Source organism: Podarcis melisellensis, assembly GCF_964234715.1.
Source record: "Podarcis melisellensis genome assembly, chromosome: 11".
Classification (NCBI taxonomy): domain Eukaryota; kingdom Metazoa; phylum Chordata; class Lepidosauria; order Squamata; family Lacertidae; genus Podarcis; species Podarcis melisellensis.
The window spans coordinates 10255791-10277102 of NC_138543.1; the positions used below are offsets into that span (position 1 = coordinate 10255791).

Below are 21312 nucleotides of genomic sequence, written 5' to 3' on the forward strand. Positions count from 1 at the left end.
GGAATTCTATAAAGATTGTCTATTACGTATGTATATGGTCACTGTGTTGCCAAGACATTGCTGACTCGTCTGTGAGGAGCAGGATTCTGAGGATAGCTTTGCGCATCTCAGTTGGGGCTCCTTTAACCGATCACTGTGGTGTGCGCCAACTGTGCTCCCCTCAGCTGAACAGTTTCATGGAGCCCCCACACTGCCGCCAGCTCACAGGAGCCAGCGCTGAGGTAAGGGCAGCTGCACACTCTTCAGTCAAGCAGTTTAAAGAAGCTGAGGGAGGAACGAGCTGTATTGGTGCCTTGCTGATACAGCTTGTTTCTTTTTCTGCATCATATGAGGACAGAGTGTGGCAGTGGTTTCACTCAGTGATATATCGCTGGTGAAACTGTCACTGCTCCTGAGTCCCTCTGCTAGCAGCGCCGCTGGAGGAAAGAACTCTAGCGGACGCTGTCAGCAAAGGGATTCAGGAGCGGTGATGGTTTCACTAGCAATATACTGCTGAGTGAAGCCAACATCACGATCTGCTCCTCATGCCGGACCTGGGCGATATATTGATATATCGCCCAGGCGTGGACAACACATGCATTCAAATCTGAGGGAAACCAATGATATTCACACATACAAAGCTGCACCACTCTTGGTAAACAGCATTTACACTCCTTTAAATAGAAAATGACTGAGTGCGTGTTTCTCTTCACCTCCTGAATAACAACGTTCGCAGCGGAAATATCCAAAGGTGGGTGGGCAATCATGCAGTGTCAAACAAAATGTGAATCATATAAAGAAACTTGCTTTATCTCAAAATCACAAGGAACTGAGTAATAACCAAGCCACAGCAGAACTCAAAACCCTGATCTGCTTTGCTGGAAACCGTGTCCTCCCTAAAAGAGGGCATGTGTTGAGGTGAGATCTAGAGACTGATCTCCTGGTTGTGGGTGAGTCTACTGGATAGCCACAACACCAGATTGGTAGGTCCCTCAATGCTGGGTGTAATCTGGTCAATGGGGCACAGTCTAAATGGATCAAGGGAGCTATATAAACCCATGAACACATCCCAGAGCTTCCTCTATTGGCTCGTGCATCGGAACACCGGCACACCACTCCCTAATTTTAGGACATTTTGCTATTAACCTTGTTATGCCATCGTGTATCATCTGTCATTGGGACAGGGACACGGCAGGAATTTCCCCCACTTGGCTGATTGGCTGTGGCCATTTGGGTTTCACCTACCACGTAGCAAATCGTCACAACTTGTAAGGTTGTGGATAGGCACAGGTTCATGTGACAGGGGTGGTAGAACAGTCTCGCCATCTCTATGTGAAGGGTATTAAAGGAATCCAGGGACTCAACTTGGTTTGGTCAATCCCTGAGAGGGGGATGTGCCTGTTCCTGAGTCCAGGGGAGCATCTGGGGAGTGAACAGAGTATGTCCCCAGGCTTTTCACTTGCCTCAGGTGTTCACCCTTGGCTGACCTATGATAGAGCTCTGGGTCAGCGCTACCTGCAAGAGTACAGGGAGATAGTTGAACCAGAGCCTATGTAACCACACACTTATCTGTAATCAATAAAGTTGTGGCCTAAATTCTGCCAAAAACCAAAACTAAAATTTGAGTCAAATGTGTCTTTCAGGGGGAGGTCTCTGGGTCTGAACACCAAAACGTGGCAGAGCAACCCTCTGCCTTGTTCTCTTGGCTTCCACCAGTGCAGGACCTAGCCAACCATGAAGGTTCCTGCTGCATTTGCCAAAACTGCAGGTGGGTGGGGGTTGCCAGTAAAGCAGGGCATTCCTGGAGTATGGAAGGGATGGAGTTAAGCTGACTAAGAAGTCACAGTGCATGGTTGATGGTGGAGTTATGCATGGTCTCTAAAAACCTTTTAGCTTCCCTCCCCATATTCTTCTGCGCCGTAACATCCATACCATGACAAACAAGAATCTTCACATATTCCCCTGCCATAAAGATGGTTGACAGGGGATGGGTGGGGCTTCAGGAAAGTGAGATACATTCCAAAAGCAGTTTGAGAGGCACAGACTTACTGCATCTGCCAGTGCCAATATGTGCCAGAGGCATGGCCCGTCCATTGATCATAATAATAAAGCACTAGAGACTTAATAGCATCTTCATCAGTCTCTTCTTGTGTCAGAAAAGGCCACTGTGATGAACAGCTATGCTGTGTAGGGGTTTCAACAGGCAGCTATAACAGATGGTGGGGGCTGTTTTAGCATTGTTTTAGTCAAATGAATGGCTTCTTCCTGCCAGGACCCGAGCTCCGGGTCCAGTGATCTGTGTTCCCAGTGCAGCAAAACATTTCATCAAGGAACAATATGGAAGCTACGAGAAATATGTTTCAAGCTTAAAATCAAGTACACATTGATTGACATTTGCTGCTTATGATCCTGGTCAATTAGAAGGATGTTGCCCCCTTTCCTGCTTGGAACAGCTGGACCAAGTAGCTCTCAAAGCTTTAATTTAAGGTTCAATAAGCAGTAGAAGTTCTGGCTTGACGGTTCGTCATACATTGTGGCAGCCAAGTTCAAAAGAGATTATCGGCATCATCTAGACTGATTAGCTTCACTTCATCATAAGGAGCTGTATCCCGAGTAAAGGCTTACTTAGAGTAGAACTCGTTGAAATTAATGGACCTAACAGCCATGTTCATTATTTTCAGTGGGTCTGACTAAAAGTCTCAGGGCATATTACCACAACAATTTTAAACCACTATCTTAAGACCAGTAAACAATTTACAATCAGAATAATGGGGAGGATCCTAAAAATGATGAAAGCTATTCAAAAAGGGTGCCATATCTGTAGGGAGGGAATTCCACAGCTTTTGACATAAAGTTACAAAAATGGACTTCTGCATTCAGCTGTCCAATGGCTGAGGTTAAAGGCACTCACTATAATCCACCCAAACAATAACTCCACATCTAAAGTGCATTAGCTGAAACTTCCAAAATAACCCATCACCATCTTACAATTATGCTATACAAAGCTGTTAATTTTTAAATGATATTATGAAGTTAAAATTGTCGATGTTTAGCCTATATTTAACTTGAATGCGTACCAAATACGAACAAATTGAAACTTTATTTCAAGGCAAAAGGAAACTTGTTTACAAAAGGAGAAGTGAGAAAGGGGGATAAAATAATTACGAGGAACAAAAAAACTCACACTTTTTCTAAATTTCTTTATGCACGAGAACAATACAGTACAAGTTCTGAACACCGGGTGAAGCTTTTATCCAGAAATACAATCTGTAATTGTTCAAGTTTTTCCCCTCTTATGTTTTTAAACAATCAGGCTGTATGACTGAAAGCCTCTAAAATCTGTATGACAGACTGAAAGCTTCAGAAGGTAAGACAGCACTGTTCTCTATAGAAATTTTAATACAAATAGTAGTTTGGGGGATGCTGGCACAAATTGATTTCTCTGAATTCCAATGTGAGCTAACCTGAGCCACATCTCATGGACTCATAAGTGAATGGAAGAACAATGATCCTTCAGATCTTGCACTTCTCCTGATTTTGTGATCCTGTTCTTGGCTCTAAAAAATGTACCAAAATGCATTTAAAAAGGTGTGATTTTGGGTATGTTTAGAAAAAAACATCCATGCAGATGAAATATATATTTAAGTACATATTTGTGATGGAAAATGTATATAAATACACATTTAAATCCGAGTTTTCATACAGATTTTTCTAACAACAACCCCTCTTAAAATATAATAGTGCTGGAATGAGTGGTCTTCACAATTTCTCTAAAATAGAAGGCTATATGCATTTCAAAAAGGAACAACCAACCAACCAAACAAAAACACTTTGCAGTTAAACATTTCTCCTCTAAAATAAAGTTTTTAAAAAATATAATAAAATACCTAAGACTTACAGTAATGGCATGTAGCTCCCATGTAACCTGTGTTTGCACAACTGCAATAGAAACTATTCCAGGACTGCGAACATTCACCACCATGTTCACAGTAATTGGGAAGACATCTTCGAAGACAAAAGGCAACATGTAAACATTTCAAATGTAGTTATAGAGAAGGTATAGTCAAAAAACAGATATCTCCAAAGTACAGCAGAATAATATGCTAGGATACCGATGAGGGACCCACCTGGATCCTCGGGCCTTTGGTGAATGCCCAGTTTGGGTAATTAAATTTATTTATTTATTACACAAAAATTTATACATCGCTTGATTGTAAAAAGCCTCAAAACTTTTCACAGAAATATAGGAAGCTAAAATCAAGAAAATAATACAACACAACTTTAAATCATACAAAAATTAATATACTAAAACAGATCCTAAACATCTGAGGTAGGCTTGCCTAACTAAGGCAGTTTTTTAGCTGAAGCCAGAAAGAGTACAGTTGTACCTCAGAAGTTGAATGCCATGCATCTCCACCCCCATCATTTCAGCCCAGACACTGAGGTCCATCTCCGAGGACCTTCTGACAGTTTCCTCACTGCGAGAAGTTACAGGGAACCAGGCAGAGGGCCTTCTCGGTGGTGGCGCCTGCCCTGTGGAACACCCTCCCACCTGATGTCAAGGCAATAAGCAACTATCTTACTTTTAAAAGACATCTGAAGGCAGCCCTGTTTAGGGAAGTTTTTAATGTTTAATGCTGTGTTGTGTTTTTAATATTCGGTTGGGATCTGCCCAGAGTGGCTAGGGAAACCCAGCCAGATGGGCAGGGTATAAATAATAAATTATTACTTTTGTTATTATAAAACTATAGGTGTAGCCACACTAAACAATCGAGTTCCTACAAATGCAGTATGGATATTATGTGGCACCTGCAGTTTTGCCAATTATGCCGATCAAGAAGCAGGAGCAAAGTCACACTCCCCTTTGCTGCTCTCTGCAGAGGTCATTCCTCAGAGCAACCAAGGTTGACTCAGCTCCATGGACTAAGAAATAACTAAAGAGGGAGCTTTGACAGAAGAGAACATAATATGTAGTTATTTCTGACTACATGATAAACATTTTGATTCAGCCTTAGAAACAGATGGAAAAGCAGATCTTGTATTTGTCACCTTTAAATGCATCACGGAGCTTAAAAGGAAAAAAAAAACCATGTACTATAAATAATCAGAAACTGCTCTGCTAAAGATTACCTTGACAAGGCATAATTTAAACACAACAGTTTAATCTACCACATACATCTTAATAGCAGCTAATAAATATGTAGAGCGATACAAGCTTGGAAGGAAATTCTAATACTCATTTCAATGTTTGCATCTGGCAGCCACAAGATCTTGGATCTAGAGACATCTAATAAGTATCCCTAGGCTATCTATAGGTTTTCCATAGGGGGCTTGATGTACAGTCAGAGCAAATGCATCTGCTATCCTCTGTGCCTGAGGATACACAGAGTTCAGAAGACGTTTAGAAGAAGAAGAAGAAGAGTTTGGATTTGATATCCCGCCTTTCACTCCCTTTAAGGAGTCTCAAAGCGGCTAACATTCTCCTTTCCCTTCCTCCCCCACAGCAAACACTCTGTGAGGTGAATGGGGCTGAGAGACTTCAGAGAAGTGTGACTGGCCCAAGGTCACCCAGTAGCTGCATGTGGAGGAGCGGAGACGCGAACCCGGTTCCCCAGATTACGAGACTACCGCTTTTAACCACTACACCACACTGGCTACACCACCACTACACCACCGAACAATTTTTGCCTTTAAAATAATTTTGGGCTGGCTTACTAAATGCACCCATAGACCGAGAAAGCAGAAAAGCCACCCGAAGGAAAAACAAAAGTAAATAAGAATCAAGAAGCTGTTTGGATGGGGCAGGAGACTTGGAGAAGAATGGATTTATTTTAGGCAAAAGCAGCGGTCAGGAGAAGGAATCGACATGCCCTCGCCTCCTGAAGGACTGCTGCTACAAATCACTCTTTTCAGGGAGAAGCAGCTGCCAGACTAACATTTTTATATGGCCAACTCATATGAGATATAAAGTCCAGAAAGGAGAGCAATTTGAAAAGACCCAAACATTCTACCGTTAGCAGTGTTCAAAGTTAATACAGCCCACCAAAAAATGAAACCGTTCTTACCTGTCTATAATGCCACACAAATCTATCTGAAGGTCACTGAAGTTCCCCATTGAGTTCTGTTGAACTGAAATTAAATCCACTGCTTTGTTATCAATGGAAATTAGTTTCATACACCCAAGGAAACCACCAATTGGATTTTTACATTCTGAGCTGTTGGCATTAGAAGGACACCCTGGAAACATAACACATAAGAAAGAGTTAACTGGGGGGGGGGAAAGGCTACGCACACAAAAAGTATCTATTTCCTACAAAAGAGACACAAAACTTAGACTCCTGGGTTGGCTTGGTTCCACTCACTTGTGATCTCCAGGCAGTACAGTGGTACCTCGGGTTAAGTACTTAATTCATTCCAGAGGTCCGTTCTTAACCTGAAACTGTTCTTAACCTGAAGAACCACTTTAGCTAATGGGGCTTCCTGCTGCTGCCGTGCCGCCGGAGCATGATTTCTGTTCTCATCCTGAAGCAAAGTTCTTAACCCGAGGTACTATTTCTGGGTTAGTCTGTAACCTGAAACGTGTGTAACCTGAAGTGTATGTAACCGAGGTACCACTGTATTCAGAGGCATAGTGGTAGAAATGGAAAATAATTCTCTGATAACTTTTGTACAACATCTAACCGCAGGCATTCATGTTTAGTTACGACCCACAAGCATACGCTGAAAATATTAGTCACACACAGTTTAGAAAGTTATAGAATGATGGCTGTCAAGAGCTCGTACAAAAGGAGCTGGCAACAGCTGCACATCTCTCTGCAGTCCCATGACCCTAAAACTCCTTGAGTGTCACTCTTGTGACATATCAGGAAATCCCATCACAGTCACAGTTTCACTTCTTCACTAGAGAGGCAGAGCCAAAGATTTACACAACATGTTTTAATGGTCTGCCTTTGGGCAGCAGAGTTACAAGTCTGAAACTTAGCATTCATTCATAACAAATGTGCAACCTAAATGTCAGGAACTGAACCTTAGAAGTCACCAGGCATAATTAGAGATGGGTGGGTTCCTTTTTCCCATTGATGCTCAAAGTGTAGCAGCTTTTTGGATATCACAGGGCGCAGTGGTCAGACAATATTACTGTTGTAACTAGAGTAGGGACAAAAGGTCTCAGCCAGAAACTATAAGACCAGCACCCCTAGTAACATGAGTAATGGGGCATCATGGACATGCTTCTTGTGGCAGGGTGATGCTCGGACCATATAGTGGCAAATGTTTTATGGCCCCTGGATGCATGTGGGATTTTGCCTGACAGCTTTACCAAGCTATCCACTATAACCCCCAGGTCTCATTCTTTGTTGTCCATTCACAGTCAATCAATTTAGGGTTTTGTGTGTTGTGTTGTGTAACTTTGATGCATTCTGCTTTTATTTCTGCCCCAGCCTACAAAAGTAGTCTTCAGCTTTAAAAGGTTTTGATTGCCTGCCAACACTACCAGGAATGCATCAGAATAGCACCACAGCATGCTTCTTACAAAATTCAGTTAACAACAACAACAACAATGAAAACCCTTTTGGTTTATTACATTGGCTCCAAAATGCTAGGGAATCACAGCTGTGAAGTGCCATACCTTTAACATTTTCATTACATAGAGAATATTGATATGGTGTGATATCTTATCTTGTGGTTAGCTCCAGCTTCACCACTCCTTTGGAGACGAGTGGCTGTCAGTCAGTGGCAGAGTGGCAGACCTAAGTCCCAAATTTGTTTGTTACTGGAATAACCTCATGGAATCTATGCAACTACAGTGGACCTTCGGGTTCTGTTGCCTTTGGGTAACATAACTTTCAGGTTGTGAATGCGCCAAACTCAGAAGTGTATACTTCCAGGTTTTGCAGCATGCGCAGAAGCGCTCTATCGTGCCGCGCACGTGCGCAGAAGCAGCACCTCATGTTGTGGATTTTTCGGGGTATGTAAGGACCCCTGAACGAATTAAGTTCATATCTGGAGGGTCCGCTGTAAAGTGACCATTCCATGTTGCAAGTGGGAATGTCTGGTGACTAATGCTGTTCATGTCGAACGACAGTTAAGCCATGTTCACATGAGGAATCATAAAACCTTGCCCCCTCCTCATTATAATTACATGATGTGACTCAGCTGTCTCACACTTAACAACAGGGCCACAATTGTGACTCTGCAATAAAATCTACAGTAGCCGTTCATTGTTAATATAATTGCCATCACAGTCATCAACATCCCATATTCATCTATTATTTTTAGATACTCCACAGATGTAATATCTGAGCACATCAAAGTATTAGCAAAATATATTACAGAAATGAAACTTAATGCCCAAAAGATGCGAGGAAAAAGGAAACAAATGAACAATTAGATCATAGTGAGCAGCATATGAAAATTGGTAACTCTTCATTTTCTATGTAACACTGTGTTCCACAGTGAAAGTCCTTGGTTAAGTCATCAGTTTGAACTATAAATGTTAATAGGTTATTCAGGATGACAAATGATGCCTCTTACTTCTTTTCTTGATTGTTTTTTCCTTACAGGACATTGCCGCCTCAAGACTGATGTACTAAGACATTACTTTGATTTTAATCAAACAGTGTTGCCTCTTGGGTGATATTAGTCAAATGACTTGTTGTCTCATAATATTAGCAGGCAATAACTTAAGCCTGCATTAACAATGAAACCAGTCTTATAACTTTCAATGAAACCCTTTTCAAGCTGAAGCCTACTTTTGTAGGCTAGGTGAAATAAAAGCAGAATACCTACCGTAAGTTATATAACACCAGGAAATATATATATCTATATGCAAATTGTGCATGACTAATTACAATTAAAATGAAGGGGGAATGTGGCATTCGTACGGAGCCCTCGGTCGTCTCACGGACTATTGACCCGTACACCACTAATCCGCTGCCACCAACCGGGTCCTCCCTGGTAAAATCACTTCAGTCTCAGTCAGCTTTTCAATTCATAAAGAAGAGTGTATTTTATTTCAGACTTAAAACAAAACTATTACAGCATTCCAAACAGTGTACCTCTTTACTTTCTTAGTCTTATGTTCCTCTCTCTATCTCTGCCACCATCCCACACTCACAGACCAACTGCCCTGTCTCTCTATTACCAACTGCCTTTCCCAACCAGCCAACCCACTAAAACCAACCAACTAACAAAACTCAACTCCCAACTCCCAAACCTCAACTGTCAACTCCCAAACCTCAACTGTCTTTTCAAAACCTCCCACTCTAGCTTTTACTCCCCCCTCACATTCTCACTGGCCAATCACATCACACCCATTTTTAACTCTTTCCTTGACGCATCCTAGGGCAAACGCCACAGGGTACAAAGAAGAATGAGACTTTGGGGTCACAGTGGACACTCGATGAAGATGTTGACCCATTATGCAGCGGCTGTGAAGAAGCTGCATTCCATCCTTAAGGTGTTTAGGAAAGGAACTAAAATGAAAACTACCAATGTAAGACACAATTCTTTGGTACTGCCACAGCCGGAATACTGGTTCTGGTTGTCTCAGCTCAAAAGGATATTGTGGAGTGGGATACGTTGCACAAAATGGCACCCAAAATGATCAAGGGAACTTCCCCTATGAGAAAATGTTACAGCACTGGGGGCTTGTTCACTTAGAGAAAAGGTAACCCCCTGCAGGTAAAGGTAGAAAGGTAAAAGACCCCATGATGGTTAAGTCCAGTCAAAGGCGACTACGGGGTTGTGGCACTCATCTCGCTTTCAGGTCAAGGGAGCCGGCGTTTGTCCACAGACCGCTTTCCAGGTCATGTGGCCAGCATGACAAACCACTTCTGGCACAATGGGACATCGTGATGGAAATCAGAGTGTACAGAGTACCATTTATCTTCCTACCACAGCGGTACCTATTTATCTACTTGCACTGGTGTGCTTTCTAACTGCTAGGTAGGCAGGAGCTGGGACAGAGCAACGGGAGCTCACCCCGTCACAGGGATTCGAACTGCCGACCTTCTGATCAGCAAACCCAATAGGCTCGTCCCGGGTCCAACCCACTGCAATACCAGAATCTCCATCTTCCTTCCATCTTCATTGATACAAGGTGAATTTCTTACGGATAGTGAAAACTAAATGTGGCCAAGTTGGAATACAAGCCCAGTGTCTTTCTCACTGACCCCAAACTCCTATGTGCTTCATGGCATTCACACTGCCTTGACGCATTTGGAGGCAGCTATGTCTCACTGGCCTCAGAGAGGATGGAACAACAATGACATGGTTGCAAGCCATACTTGACCAATTGAAGTACAGTGGTACCTCGGGTTAAGAACTTAATTCGTTCTGGAGGTCGTTCTTAACCTGAAACTGTTCTTAACCTGAGGTACCACTTTAGCTAATGGGGCCTCCCGCTGCCGCGTGATTTCTGTTCTCATCCTGAAGCAAATTCTTAACCTGAGGTACTATTTCTGGGTTAGTGAAGTCTGTAACCTGAAGCATCTTTAACCTGAAGTGTCTGTACCCTGAGGTACAACTGTACTCAATTATATATCCTCTGATCTGGAACTAGGATGGTTCTTTGCTCTTTTCAACGCCTTTGGAAACTAAATCCTCATGACGCAGGAAGGCCATTGGCTTGCAATAAGGGAACATTGCTTACTACATATTTCTGTTCAGCTCCACTATCATTTCAAAATGGTCCATTTAGGAGGGAAGCAGAGTTTGATAATGCTTAGAATTTTAGCTTTCTAACTTTTAGTTGTTTTCCAGAGCAAAGATAACGATATAAAAAGATATCGCTCTAAGGTTCCTTCATATGCATCTGTCTCTAAAACAATACAATAAGAAAAAAAATTCCTAGGATTCTTTTGGTGAAGAATAAATCATTCACCACCATTATTAACAGAACAGATGGTCAGATTTCAGACCAGTGTGCTAAGTTCATATATATCAAAGTGAAAGAAACCATTTAATATGTATGATAGAATTTGATGAATTTGCTGTGTTTTCTCTCTCTTTTATCATTAATCTTCCCTTGCTGCTTACTTTTCAAAATACAAGGTCTGATGTGAAGGCACCTTCTTGTCTCCCACCTCGAGATGCATGACTATGCTGCCTGACCTCAAAACGATAGAGAATTTGAATACTAATTACACCTATGCAGGGAGGGAGTCACACATATCTCCACACCTTTTAAGTATTCTGTCTTCCAGATTTAAAGCAAACAAAACTAGCTACCACAAACTTGGCATTTACAAAACAAATCAACAGAACGACTTCTGGAAAAAATGGAACAACTGAGATAATACAGGAAAAACATTGTATCCCATAGTGCCTGGATTAAAGGGAAAGGGAGGGGAAGAGGGGGCACTATCAGCCATTATTTTAGAAAGTTGCAGGGTGCATGACTGGGCTACAAATCGGAAGTGATGAACTTCTGATTTCATGCATTCTTCCCTAACTTTTCCACAACAGTTTGAGTAGAGATTAGTGCTTGGACTACACTGTCCAAATTTTTGGCTTGATCCTAAAGCTTTCTCCCAATGAGGTTGAGGTTATGGGTAAGTAATTCAGTTTCCAATGTGCCTTATCCAATGATAAGAGATTTATACTGATCTCCTCAGGTAAGATACCCAGTAGGGATAAGAATGGACCACATTATTCAATTTAGATTCACATTTGGCACTTTATACAACAGATGTGATGGCCTGGGAATCCGATTCAGAGGCTGAACCGGAGGAATCTCAGCCTGCACAGGAGTCCCCACCTCCAGGGCCGGCTGAACTGGGGCAGGGCCTTGGATCTGAAGCGCCTGCACCTGTGCCGGATCCTCAGGAGCAGGCACCAGGTGATTCCACTCTAGCTCCAGAGGTGATTAAGGACACAGTGCCTACAGGTGCGCCTCTCCGGGCCCTGCCAGAGGAAGGTGAGTCTCCCCCTGGGTCCAGTAACTCCCCAGCCTCTCCTGAACTGCAGAGGCTGAGGGCAGAGAGGTGAAGGGAACTGGTTTCTCCCAGGAGGAGTGCTTGCCTTAAGGCCAAGAGAGGCGGGTCTCCTGGGGGCCGGGACCGCCCCTGGCCTCAGAGAAGATAAAGGCCAGTCAGCCCGGTCCCAGGTTGTGGGAGCAACGTCGTTGAGTACCTGCTCCTGCCCGGACTCAGACCTGACCCTCCAGTGTTCCTGTCCCCGCCCGGCTTCCTGCTTCAGACCTCGCCCCGCTCCTTGTGAAATGTTTCCAGGCTAGTGACCCAGGACCGGACTTTGACTATGCCAACGGTAACCTTCCCCCCGGGACCAGCACAACAGATCACCTAGGTTCGAGGTGATTCGTGCGTTGCCTGAATAGATCATCCATCTGTGTCCACTCCCCACCCCTCAATCCACTATTGGGGAATTTAAAATGGCTATATTTTTTTGACCTTTTGGCAGAAATGGATGGAATTTTCAGACATGGTAGTCCCTGCAGAGGAGCTAAGCCTACCAAATAATAGTTACAAGGGTTTCTGTGCAGGATTTTTTTTTTTTTTTGAAGAAGAAAGTAATGTCTAACACTTTTTAAAAAACATATTTTTGAAATTAAGCAGACAAAGGTGCATGCAGGACCTGGCCTTCAGAGGGCATGAATCCTGTCTAATATTAGAAGAATGATTGTATAAGTCTTCTGCAAGGAAAGCCATTACATTTTTTGAGATCCAGTCAATCCCCCCCACCACCTTTTGATTAGGAAATTAAAAAAATAAATAAATGGCCATAACCTTGTTTTTGTCTTTTTGACAGAAGTGGATGAAATGTGCATGTATGTTAGCCCTACCAGTGTGAATAAGGCCTGCCAAATTACATGCAAATAGATTCAGAGAATTTTGCCCTGGGCATCCTAAAAATGTTCCCCCTCCAAATATCTATACAAGGGTTAGGATAGAATTTGATGAAATTCAGAGGTAAGATGGCTCCTTCTGAGGGCATGAATCCCAACAAATGTCATAAGGATAGCTGGAATTAAAGTGCTGATGTTTAGATTGTGCGGTGGGTGACGAAATGATAACAAATCATGAAAACAATGTATTTTTCTGGGGACTGTTGCCCAACAAGCAGGAGTGGATGGCATAGAGGAGCAAGCAAGTGAGGAGGCCGACATAGTACAAATGCAGAGGCAGGACACCTTTCCCAGTAAGCAGCAGTGACTCAGCTGCTGGGAGGTCAGGTAAACATTACTGTCCCACTACGGCCATGTGCTACTGCCATTGAGACCACCTCACACATTGCTTCTCTTCTGGTGCCATCCCTAATCTATCCAGCATAGATCAACCTAGCCCTGTACAGTGGTACCTCTAGATACGAACAGGATCCGTTCCGGAGCCCTGTTCGCATCTAGAGGTAAACGTAACTAGCAATGGTGTGTCTGTGCACGCACGCACGCGTTGCTTTTTGCTGCTTCTGTGCATGCGCGTGATGTCATTTTGAGTGCCTGTGCATGCGCAAGCGGCGAAACCCGGAAGTAATGTGCTCCATTACTTCTGGGTTGCGGAGGAGCGCAACTCGAACACGCTCAACTCGAAGCATGTTTAACTCGAGGTATGACTGTACTCTCAAGCCACCTCATCAAGCAGCCCAAATACCTCTGCAGCTGAAGAAACCATGGATTAAACCAAAGACCTAATGCATGCAAGCATGAGTTAAACCCATCGGAGACATTGGGCACAACCTAGGCCTCAGCATAACTTACATCCCTACCCTAAAATAAGTAAAGGTAAAGGGTCCCCTGACCATTAGGTCCAGTCGTGGCTGACTCTGGGGTTGCGGCGCTCATCTCGCTTTATTGGCTGAGGGAGCCAGCGTACAGCTTCTGGGTCATGTGGCCAGCATGACTAAGCCGCTTCTGGCAAACCAGAGCAGAGCATGGAAACGCCGTTTACCTTCCCACCACAACGGTACCTATTTATCTACTTGCACTTTGACGTGCTTTCGAACTGCTAGGTTGGCAGGAGCAGGGACTGAGCAACAGGAGCTCACCCCATCGCGGGGATTGGAACCGCCAACCTTCTGATTGGCAAGTACTAGGCTCTGTGGTTTAACCCACAGCGCCACCCGCATCCCACCCTAAAATACTTTATGCTAAATTTATAAACCCATGTTCAGTATACAACCAACAAATTACAATGCTATTATGGACATTTCACAATTACGGGGTATAACATTGGAGGGGAGGGTGAAGCCTTAGTACCATTTTGAGTGTTCTGATTCTTAAAAAAGGCAACCCAACAGTTATACCCAGAGGAAATACAGTGAGCTGTGCTTCGTTCTCATTTCTTGTTCACAATGCCCAAAGTTGAACAGGCACGTCTCCTCTTATAGGAGATGTATGTGCAGCAGGTATGAAGACAATACATGTATTTCCCAAGAACAGAGACCGCACACACATTTTCCATCAAAAAAGATGGATGGGCTCAGTTTTTGCTTTCTAAAAAGAACAGGGGTAACAGAGATGAACCTCATAGGCTTGCCTCACTCCATTCTGGTTTAGAATGTCTCAAGCCACTCCTAGAGATGCCAGTGACATTCTTATTCATTGTACATGCACATTCTGCTTAGCACAGCATTTGACAATATTGTAATATCTTAGGAAAAAGTACTATGGATATTTATTGCCCGGTTGCTCATATGGTTTCCCAATAATGCTACTATAAATTACAATCTAGGTGATATAGAAGCAAAGGCAATGGGATCAACCATAAAATGACAACTACAATTATTGGGCAGTAAAGCAGTTAATTTGTATTACGTAAAATATAGCAGAAATCTCCTTAAAATGCTTTAAGATTCCATCTCTATCTGACTAATAGCCTGAAGATGCAATCACGATATCCACTAAAGTCAACAACAATTGATAGCTGTTTTCAATTATCCTGTGTAAACCCAGAATTTCAGAAAATACTAATGGCTTGCACGGGAAATGAAGTTGAACTTGTGTTATTTTAAGGAATAACATGCATGTTGCTTGCCAATATTCTGTAACAAAACACCATTAATGCATTTGCAAAATTCATACCCAAGTCAGCAACCTTTGGCCAGAAACAACAGCAACAACAAAATCCATCTTACCTCCAAAGTAGTACTTGTCTCCTGAAAAAATCTGTGTAGGTATTGATGCATGAGAGGAAGATGTTGACTCATGATCTACTACTAAGCTTACGCGGTTTCTTTTAGCTGACAAAGATACAGAATGCCACTGTCCATTATGTAATTCAGCACCTAAAAGAAGAAAGCATTTGAGAAAAGATTGCGAACAGCAATGTGGATTGGTGTAACATCTCATGGGGGAATATTAATGCAATATTCTCAATAATCAGAAGCAGATATTTGTAATTTTGAGTCTCATTTTATAGTGTGCTTCTTCAGAAGTCCCACTGAAATATATTCAAACGTGCATGTATCTGTCAAATGTTTTGACTAGCAGTGAACCGAGACAGCAAATTCTAATAGGATGGAAGCAAAGTGTGAAACTGTTCACCAGACACTGGAGCAAATTAATGCATCACATTCAATGCATTCACTTATAGAATACTGCAAAATGTATTCCATAAGTTTGCCATTGCCAATGGGAGTACTAGACAACATATGAATAAATTCACCTGGATTGCCTTTGCTTGGTTTAGCTATGCTTGGTTTCAGCTACAAAGCATTCATGATGAAGCATTGTATGTCATTCCAACCTCTTTGCCAGGATGTCACGATTAATTGGTAGATGGTGCAAACTCACACAAAATTACCATATTTCTGTTGGAAGACCACGTTGCTTCCACCATTGCAGTTGGCAAAGTCTGGTAAAACTCTAGAGCTTAATGAAAATTCTAACAGCACAGACTTTGGGCCTTCTTAAAACTTCAGAGCCATCATTTAGCTGAAGTTATATTTGTCTTAGTTTCTTGCTTTAAAACCTCCATCTTTCCAAACATTTGATGGCCAACTCACAAAAGAGGTTGCATAGGGATCATTAGATAAAAACAACCCTTCTGCAACAGAAGGTCTTGGTTTATTGTAAGTTAATCATTCATGAATTAATATGTGCCATTTTCCTCTGTTTTTATGTGGACAAAGAAATCTTTATAAATCTCTGGTAATGAAGTCTCAGAGCTGTGCTCAAAGTAATATGCTCTGATTTAATTATCACATACTGTATGTGTGAAAGCCAGGTCATAAGTCTTTGCCTGTAGGGGGAACAAAACTGTCCAACCATCCATAATTTAATTACTCAATCTCTACTTGCAGACTTGATTTGCTCCAATGAATGTAGCTACAATAAACACTTCAAATGTACAAAGGGGGGGAAAGTTCACTGTATGGTTTCATTAGATAACTTTTTGCTGAGGAAAGCAGGAGTCTTATTGAAAGATTTAACATGCTGCAGTTGCCTAAGCAAACATAAACTTACATTTGCAACCGCGCAGGGCTTTTGCCTTAGTCACATTAAAATTAACATAAAGTCTACTTTAATGTAGCACTTTGATTTTTTGTTGTTTGGATTTTCAAGTTGTTGAAGAATATTTTACAGATTTTGATTTGTGTTTGTAGTTCGGCAGTTTGTCAGAATACCGTATCAGAAAGCCAGTTGGAAATGACAGCGCATTCCAGAAACCTGTTAAAGAGACGCTGAACTCAGATTGTGTCATTAACATGCATGTAATTGCACTGTGATTTAAACTGCTCTGGAGGAAGTCAGATACATCACAGTAAACTGCACATCAGTGACACTCTTAACGTGGAATTAACATTTTCAGATGGTGAGCTCAGGGAAGCCTGTTAGTCATAAATTGGCACACTCTCTGCATTATTTATTTGAATTGGTTAGCATACATTGAAGCTGATCCTGCTGCTACTAAAATCAATGTCAAAGCCTCCATTCTGGGATGAACGCTCTATGTAAATCATCAACATGATACTGGATTGCTGCTGGCAACCAGTCAATTATTTCAAATTTTACACTGCTGTTACCGTTCATTATGGAGAGCTGTAAGTAATTGTTGAGATGCAGATCCTGTTTTCTTTTGAAAAGGGGATTTCATCATGCTTTCTATAGGGCACAGATGCTTTAAATAAGAAGAGAAACTTAGATCCAGGCAAGAGCCTAATGACAGACAGGGTGCATGCATTAGGGACTTCTGGTTTTAGGAAGAAATGCCTCATTGATATTTCTAAGACTGAACATTGCTTGTCAAATGTAAGATTGACCTTGCTGGGACCAGAATCCTGCTCAGGCTTGCTCAGGCTTGCAGATCTTTCCAGGCACATCTGATTGGAAACAGAATGCTATTGGAAGCAGAGTGCTAGACTACATGTTCCATGCCGGTGTTCCAAACATGAGATCAGTGAATGCACATAGGGCTAGGGCAGTGGCTCCATACTTCCCCTACACTTAGTCATCAAAATATTGAAGCATCTACCTTTGCAGTTATATGAGTGGAGGGCTCTGTCCACACAATAAGAAACCATTGCTACTTATTGTTACCAAACACATTGTCAGAACTCTCTGAGTGCAGAGTATGTGTGGCGCTCCATTCAGGTGTTTATACATTTATATCCCATTCTATCCCATCTCAGATTGGCCTACAATTTCACAAACAGCAGCAATAGGTATAACAAAACATATCAGCATAAAAACACAACCCGTCAATAGTAAAATAAATCAGTAGCCAAATCGTAATCCAACAGTACCACCAGCTTGTCCCAAATACCCATGTAAAAAGCTAGGTTTAAAAGAAAGGACCATTATGGGGAAGGGACAAGGATTCATTGATTGTGTGGTCTAGCTGGCTGGATGCAAATTAGGTAGCTCAGCATTCTGTCTTCAGCAGCGGACCAGCAGAAGGGTCTACATTCCGTCTAGTGCATTTTATATACTACAGTAAGCACTACAAGAGTATAGACAGTACACCACACTTTCCTTTGTCCAAATATCTTAGTAAGAATTCAAAGTAGTTGGATAATCAGAAGCTTTGACAATAAGTGTGTGTGAAGGCCATGCTTAGGAGTCACTTCAAATCTATGGACTACTTTGGTGAAGTGGTGAACTGCTGCCACTTCACAACCTTGCTCCTCATGCTAGCCAGGGCAGAAAGTGGGAGCACATTGTTCCAGATCCCAAACTGATCCTTCAGCTCCCAGGGATATGATGGCAGCAGGATCAGCAAAGGATCCAGAAAACCCTGTACTGGTGCAGGTCTGCCCACTCCCAACACTCCAATGCCCCATTTTTTAGAGTTCTGTTTGAGTGGGTATATTGTGTCACTCCTTGGCAATGGGGCTCCCCACTGCTGGTGCGAGGCTGGGCAAAGGGACACTTTCAACTCACTTTATCCTCCCCATCATGGTTGATTTGGGGTTTGGGTTGTTCTGCCCATCCACTCTGAAAGGGCTCCTCCACCTGCGGATTTCATCAACTTCTGCCAAAAGGAGGAGAGCTATAGCCATGTTTAGATTTCCCATTGGACTGGATGGGGAACCCATAGCTTTGTTTTACATAGGGCAGAACACAACACAAATTCAAGATTGGAGCAGACAGCTCAGAGCCCAGAAACGGATTGGATTAGTTTTTTAAAGCACATATGCAAGATGAATCTTGGGTCAGTGTAGCATTTATAGAACACTCTGTGTGAGGGGGAAAGAAAAAAAGGAAGGCGTATAAACACACACACACACACACACACACACACACACAAAACAATCCCACAAACAATGAAGTCAGCTATATTGGACCTCTGGAATGTGACACTTCAGTGTAATCACATCACAATTATTTTTCACCTGCTTTCTGTTACCTGCACTGATGTCACTCTGTGTCTTTCCTGGTTTATAGAGGCTCAGTTTAACTTTCCCATCACTCAGATACACGAGGAGGCCACCTGAAGTCTGATATAGTTTACTTGACAGTAAGAGCCCTTCGTTGTTCCAGGTCCGAAACTGAAAACTGATCGAAATTTCATCGTGCCCTGATGTGCCAGGCAATGCGAGATAACTATTGGGGTTTAAAAAAGTGACTGGAATAATTGGGGGCTCCGAACAGGTGAAAGATATGTTGCCCTAGAAATAAATGAAAGAAACAAAATATTGGGTAAATGCATAGACAAACAAGTTTTCAGTGCCTATGTCTATCGATAATTAGATATGAAGTGATAAAATCTGAATCTAACTGGTTGTTTCAGTTCAGGATACAGATGGAATAATGTTTCAATTCAGGATACAGATGGAATAATGCAAAGCAACAACTCCAAACCTGACAATGACAACCATTACACTGTCTCAGTCAATGGTTTTGCAGGCAAACCCAGGACAAATATAGGGCTGATTTGAAGAAGATGGAGGCTGTTGTGTAAGTGCTTTCAGGGTGAAATAGATAGTCTCTGAGCATATTATTAGAAGACTCTCACAGGTTCTTTGCGTCAGCTGGTGGTTTCGTGTGGAAATTCCATATGTGGCAAGCACCAAATAAAACACAGACCTGCCCTACTTTTTGCCTGTTGGTGATAGTGAGGAGTCCTGGGATTAACTAGGATGCTTTTGCTATCTCCAGAAGCGGAAAGAGCTGCAGCTAAATGACTTGCATTCCAGCTCACAGACTAAGGTCATATCTGCACTATACAATGAAAGCCCTATGATATCGCTTTAAACTGCCATGGCATCAGCCAAAGAACCCTGGAAACTGTAGCTAGTTAGGGGTTTAGAGTGTTGTTAGGAGACCCCTATTCCCCTCAAAGAGCTACAATATTCATAGCAGTTTAACCATCAGTACCTGTTCCCAGGGAATTCTGGGGATCATAGTTCTCTGAGTGGGCTAGGGATTTTCCTAACAACTCTCAGCCCCCTTAACAAACCAATTCCCAAGATTCTTTGGCTGAAGCCATGATTGTTAAAGCAGCATTGTAGTGCTTTAAATATATAATGCAGATGGGGCCTGAGATAAGAGGGCCCTTGAAGTGCAGAACTTTGGGGGGCAGACATGAAGGTGCTACCTTTTTGATTTTGTGTTCTGGGATATACTGTATTTTTCGCTCTATAAGACACACCAGACCACAAGACGCACCTAGTTTTTGGAGGAGGAAAACAAGAAAAAATATATTCTGAATCTCAGAAGCCAGAACAGCAAGAGGGATAGCTGTGCAGCCTGCATTCGCTCCATAAGACGCACACACATTTCCCCTTACTGTTTAGGAGGGGGAAAGTGAGTCTTATAGAGCAAAAAATATGGTATTTTCTGGTGGGAGAAAGTGAGTTAGCACCTTTCAATATGTTAAAGACAATGCATGAAACACCAGCAAGAGGAGGCAATTTTCAGTACAGTGTTACCTCAGGTTAAGAACTTAATTCGTTCTGGAGGTCTGTTCTTAACCTGAAACTGTTCTTAACCTGAAGCACCATTTTAGCTAAGGGGGCCTCCCGCTGCCTCTGTGCCGCCGCTGCGCAAATTCTGTTCTTATCCTGAAGCAAAGTTCTTAACCCGAGGTACTATTTCCGGGTTAGCGGAGACCTGAAGCATCTGTAACCTGAAGCGTCTGTAACCTGAGGTACCACTGTAGTTTCCACATAGACACAACAATTGAAGGAGCCCTAGAGTCTTGTTGATGTGGATAGACTGGCACAGAAGAAGGTATATTTTGCCTCTCTTGTACTTTGCAGATAACAACAACATATAATAGTTCTCATGGGGGCGGGGGTGGGGCACATAGATCCACAGCTGCAGAAAGGGATTCTAAATAAATGAGCAACTATTATCAGAGAAAGTACTGAAAACAATAAAGCTTATTAAGACTGGGTTTTTAGCTGTTCATTGTAACCACAGCCAACATGATCCAGACACAATCCAATCCCAAAGTTCCAGCTAACTCCTTAATCGTCATTTCCAGCTGTAATTAAGCTGCAACTCCTTGCCCTCTTTTCTATGCCAAACATATTCCTCTGCTTTCCTTTGGACCACACCAGCAAGGCCAAGAAACAGATCTTGTCATCTGGGTTCCCCAGGACCTCCATACACACTGACCAGGCTTGACTTCACCCCCAGAGAAACATTCCAGTGTCTCTCAAGACTGATGAGTATCAACAACAACAAGGTCAACACAAAACAAGACACACCATTAGCGATTACATTACTCTTGTCTCCATCCCGTATTTATGTTACTTTGGAATGATGGAAGAACTGGGTCAGTTTCCACCATTTGTTCCATGCCCTCCTCTCCTTGCAGTTCCTGCATACAGAGAGTCAATAATGCTAGCTTCTCCATCGTGATTTACAGCTTAATCCATAACCCAATTAAAAGAGGGTACTTAAATGTAAGCCACTTTCATGCAAATGGA

General features: G+C 42.5%; 1 protein-coding gene across 5 annotated transcripts in view; it reads right to left on the reverse strand.

Annotated features, from left to right (window-relative positions):
* CNTNAP4 (contactin associated protein family member 4) overlaps nucleotides 1-21312 on the reverse strand; it is a gene marked incomplete at its 5' end in the record, with an annotated part of 472706 nt that overhangs the window by 73909 nt on the left and 377485 nt on the right. For all 5 annotated transcript variants that reach the window (XM_081930406.1, XM_081930404.1, XM_081930403.1 and 2 more), the window contains 4 exons: nucleotides 3878-3984; nucleotides 6045-6216; nucleotides 15070-15219; nucleotides 18783-19044. In XM_081930406.1, the coding sequence (XP_081786532.1) occupies nucleotides 3878-3984; nucleotides 6045-6216; nucleotides 15070-15219; nucleotides 18783-19044 (691 nt within the window). The remainder of the gene's footprint in view (nucleotides 1-3877; nucleotides 3985-6044; nucleotides 6217-15069; nucleotides 15220-18782; nucleotides 19045-21312) is intronic.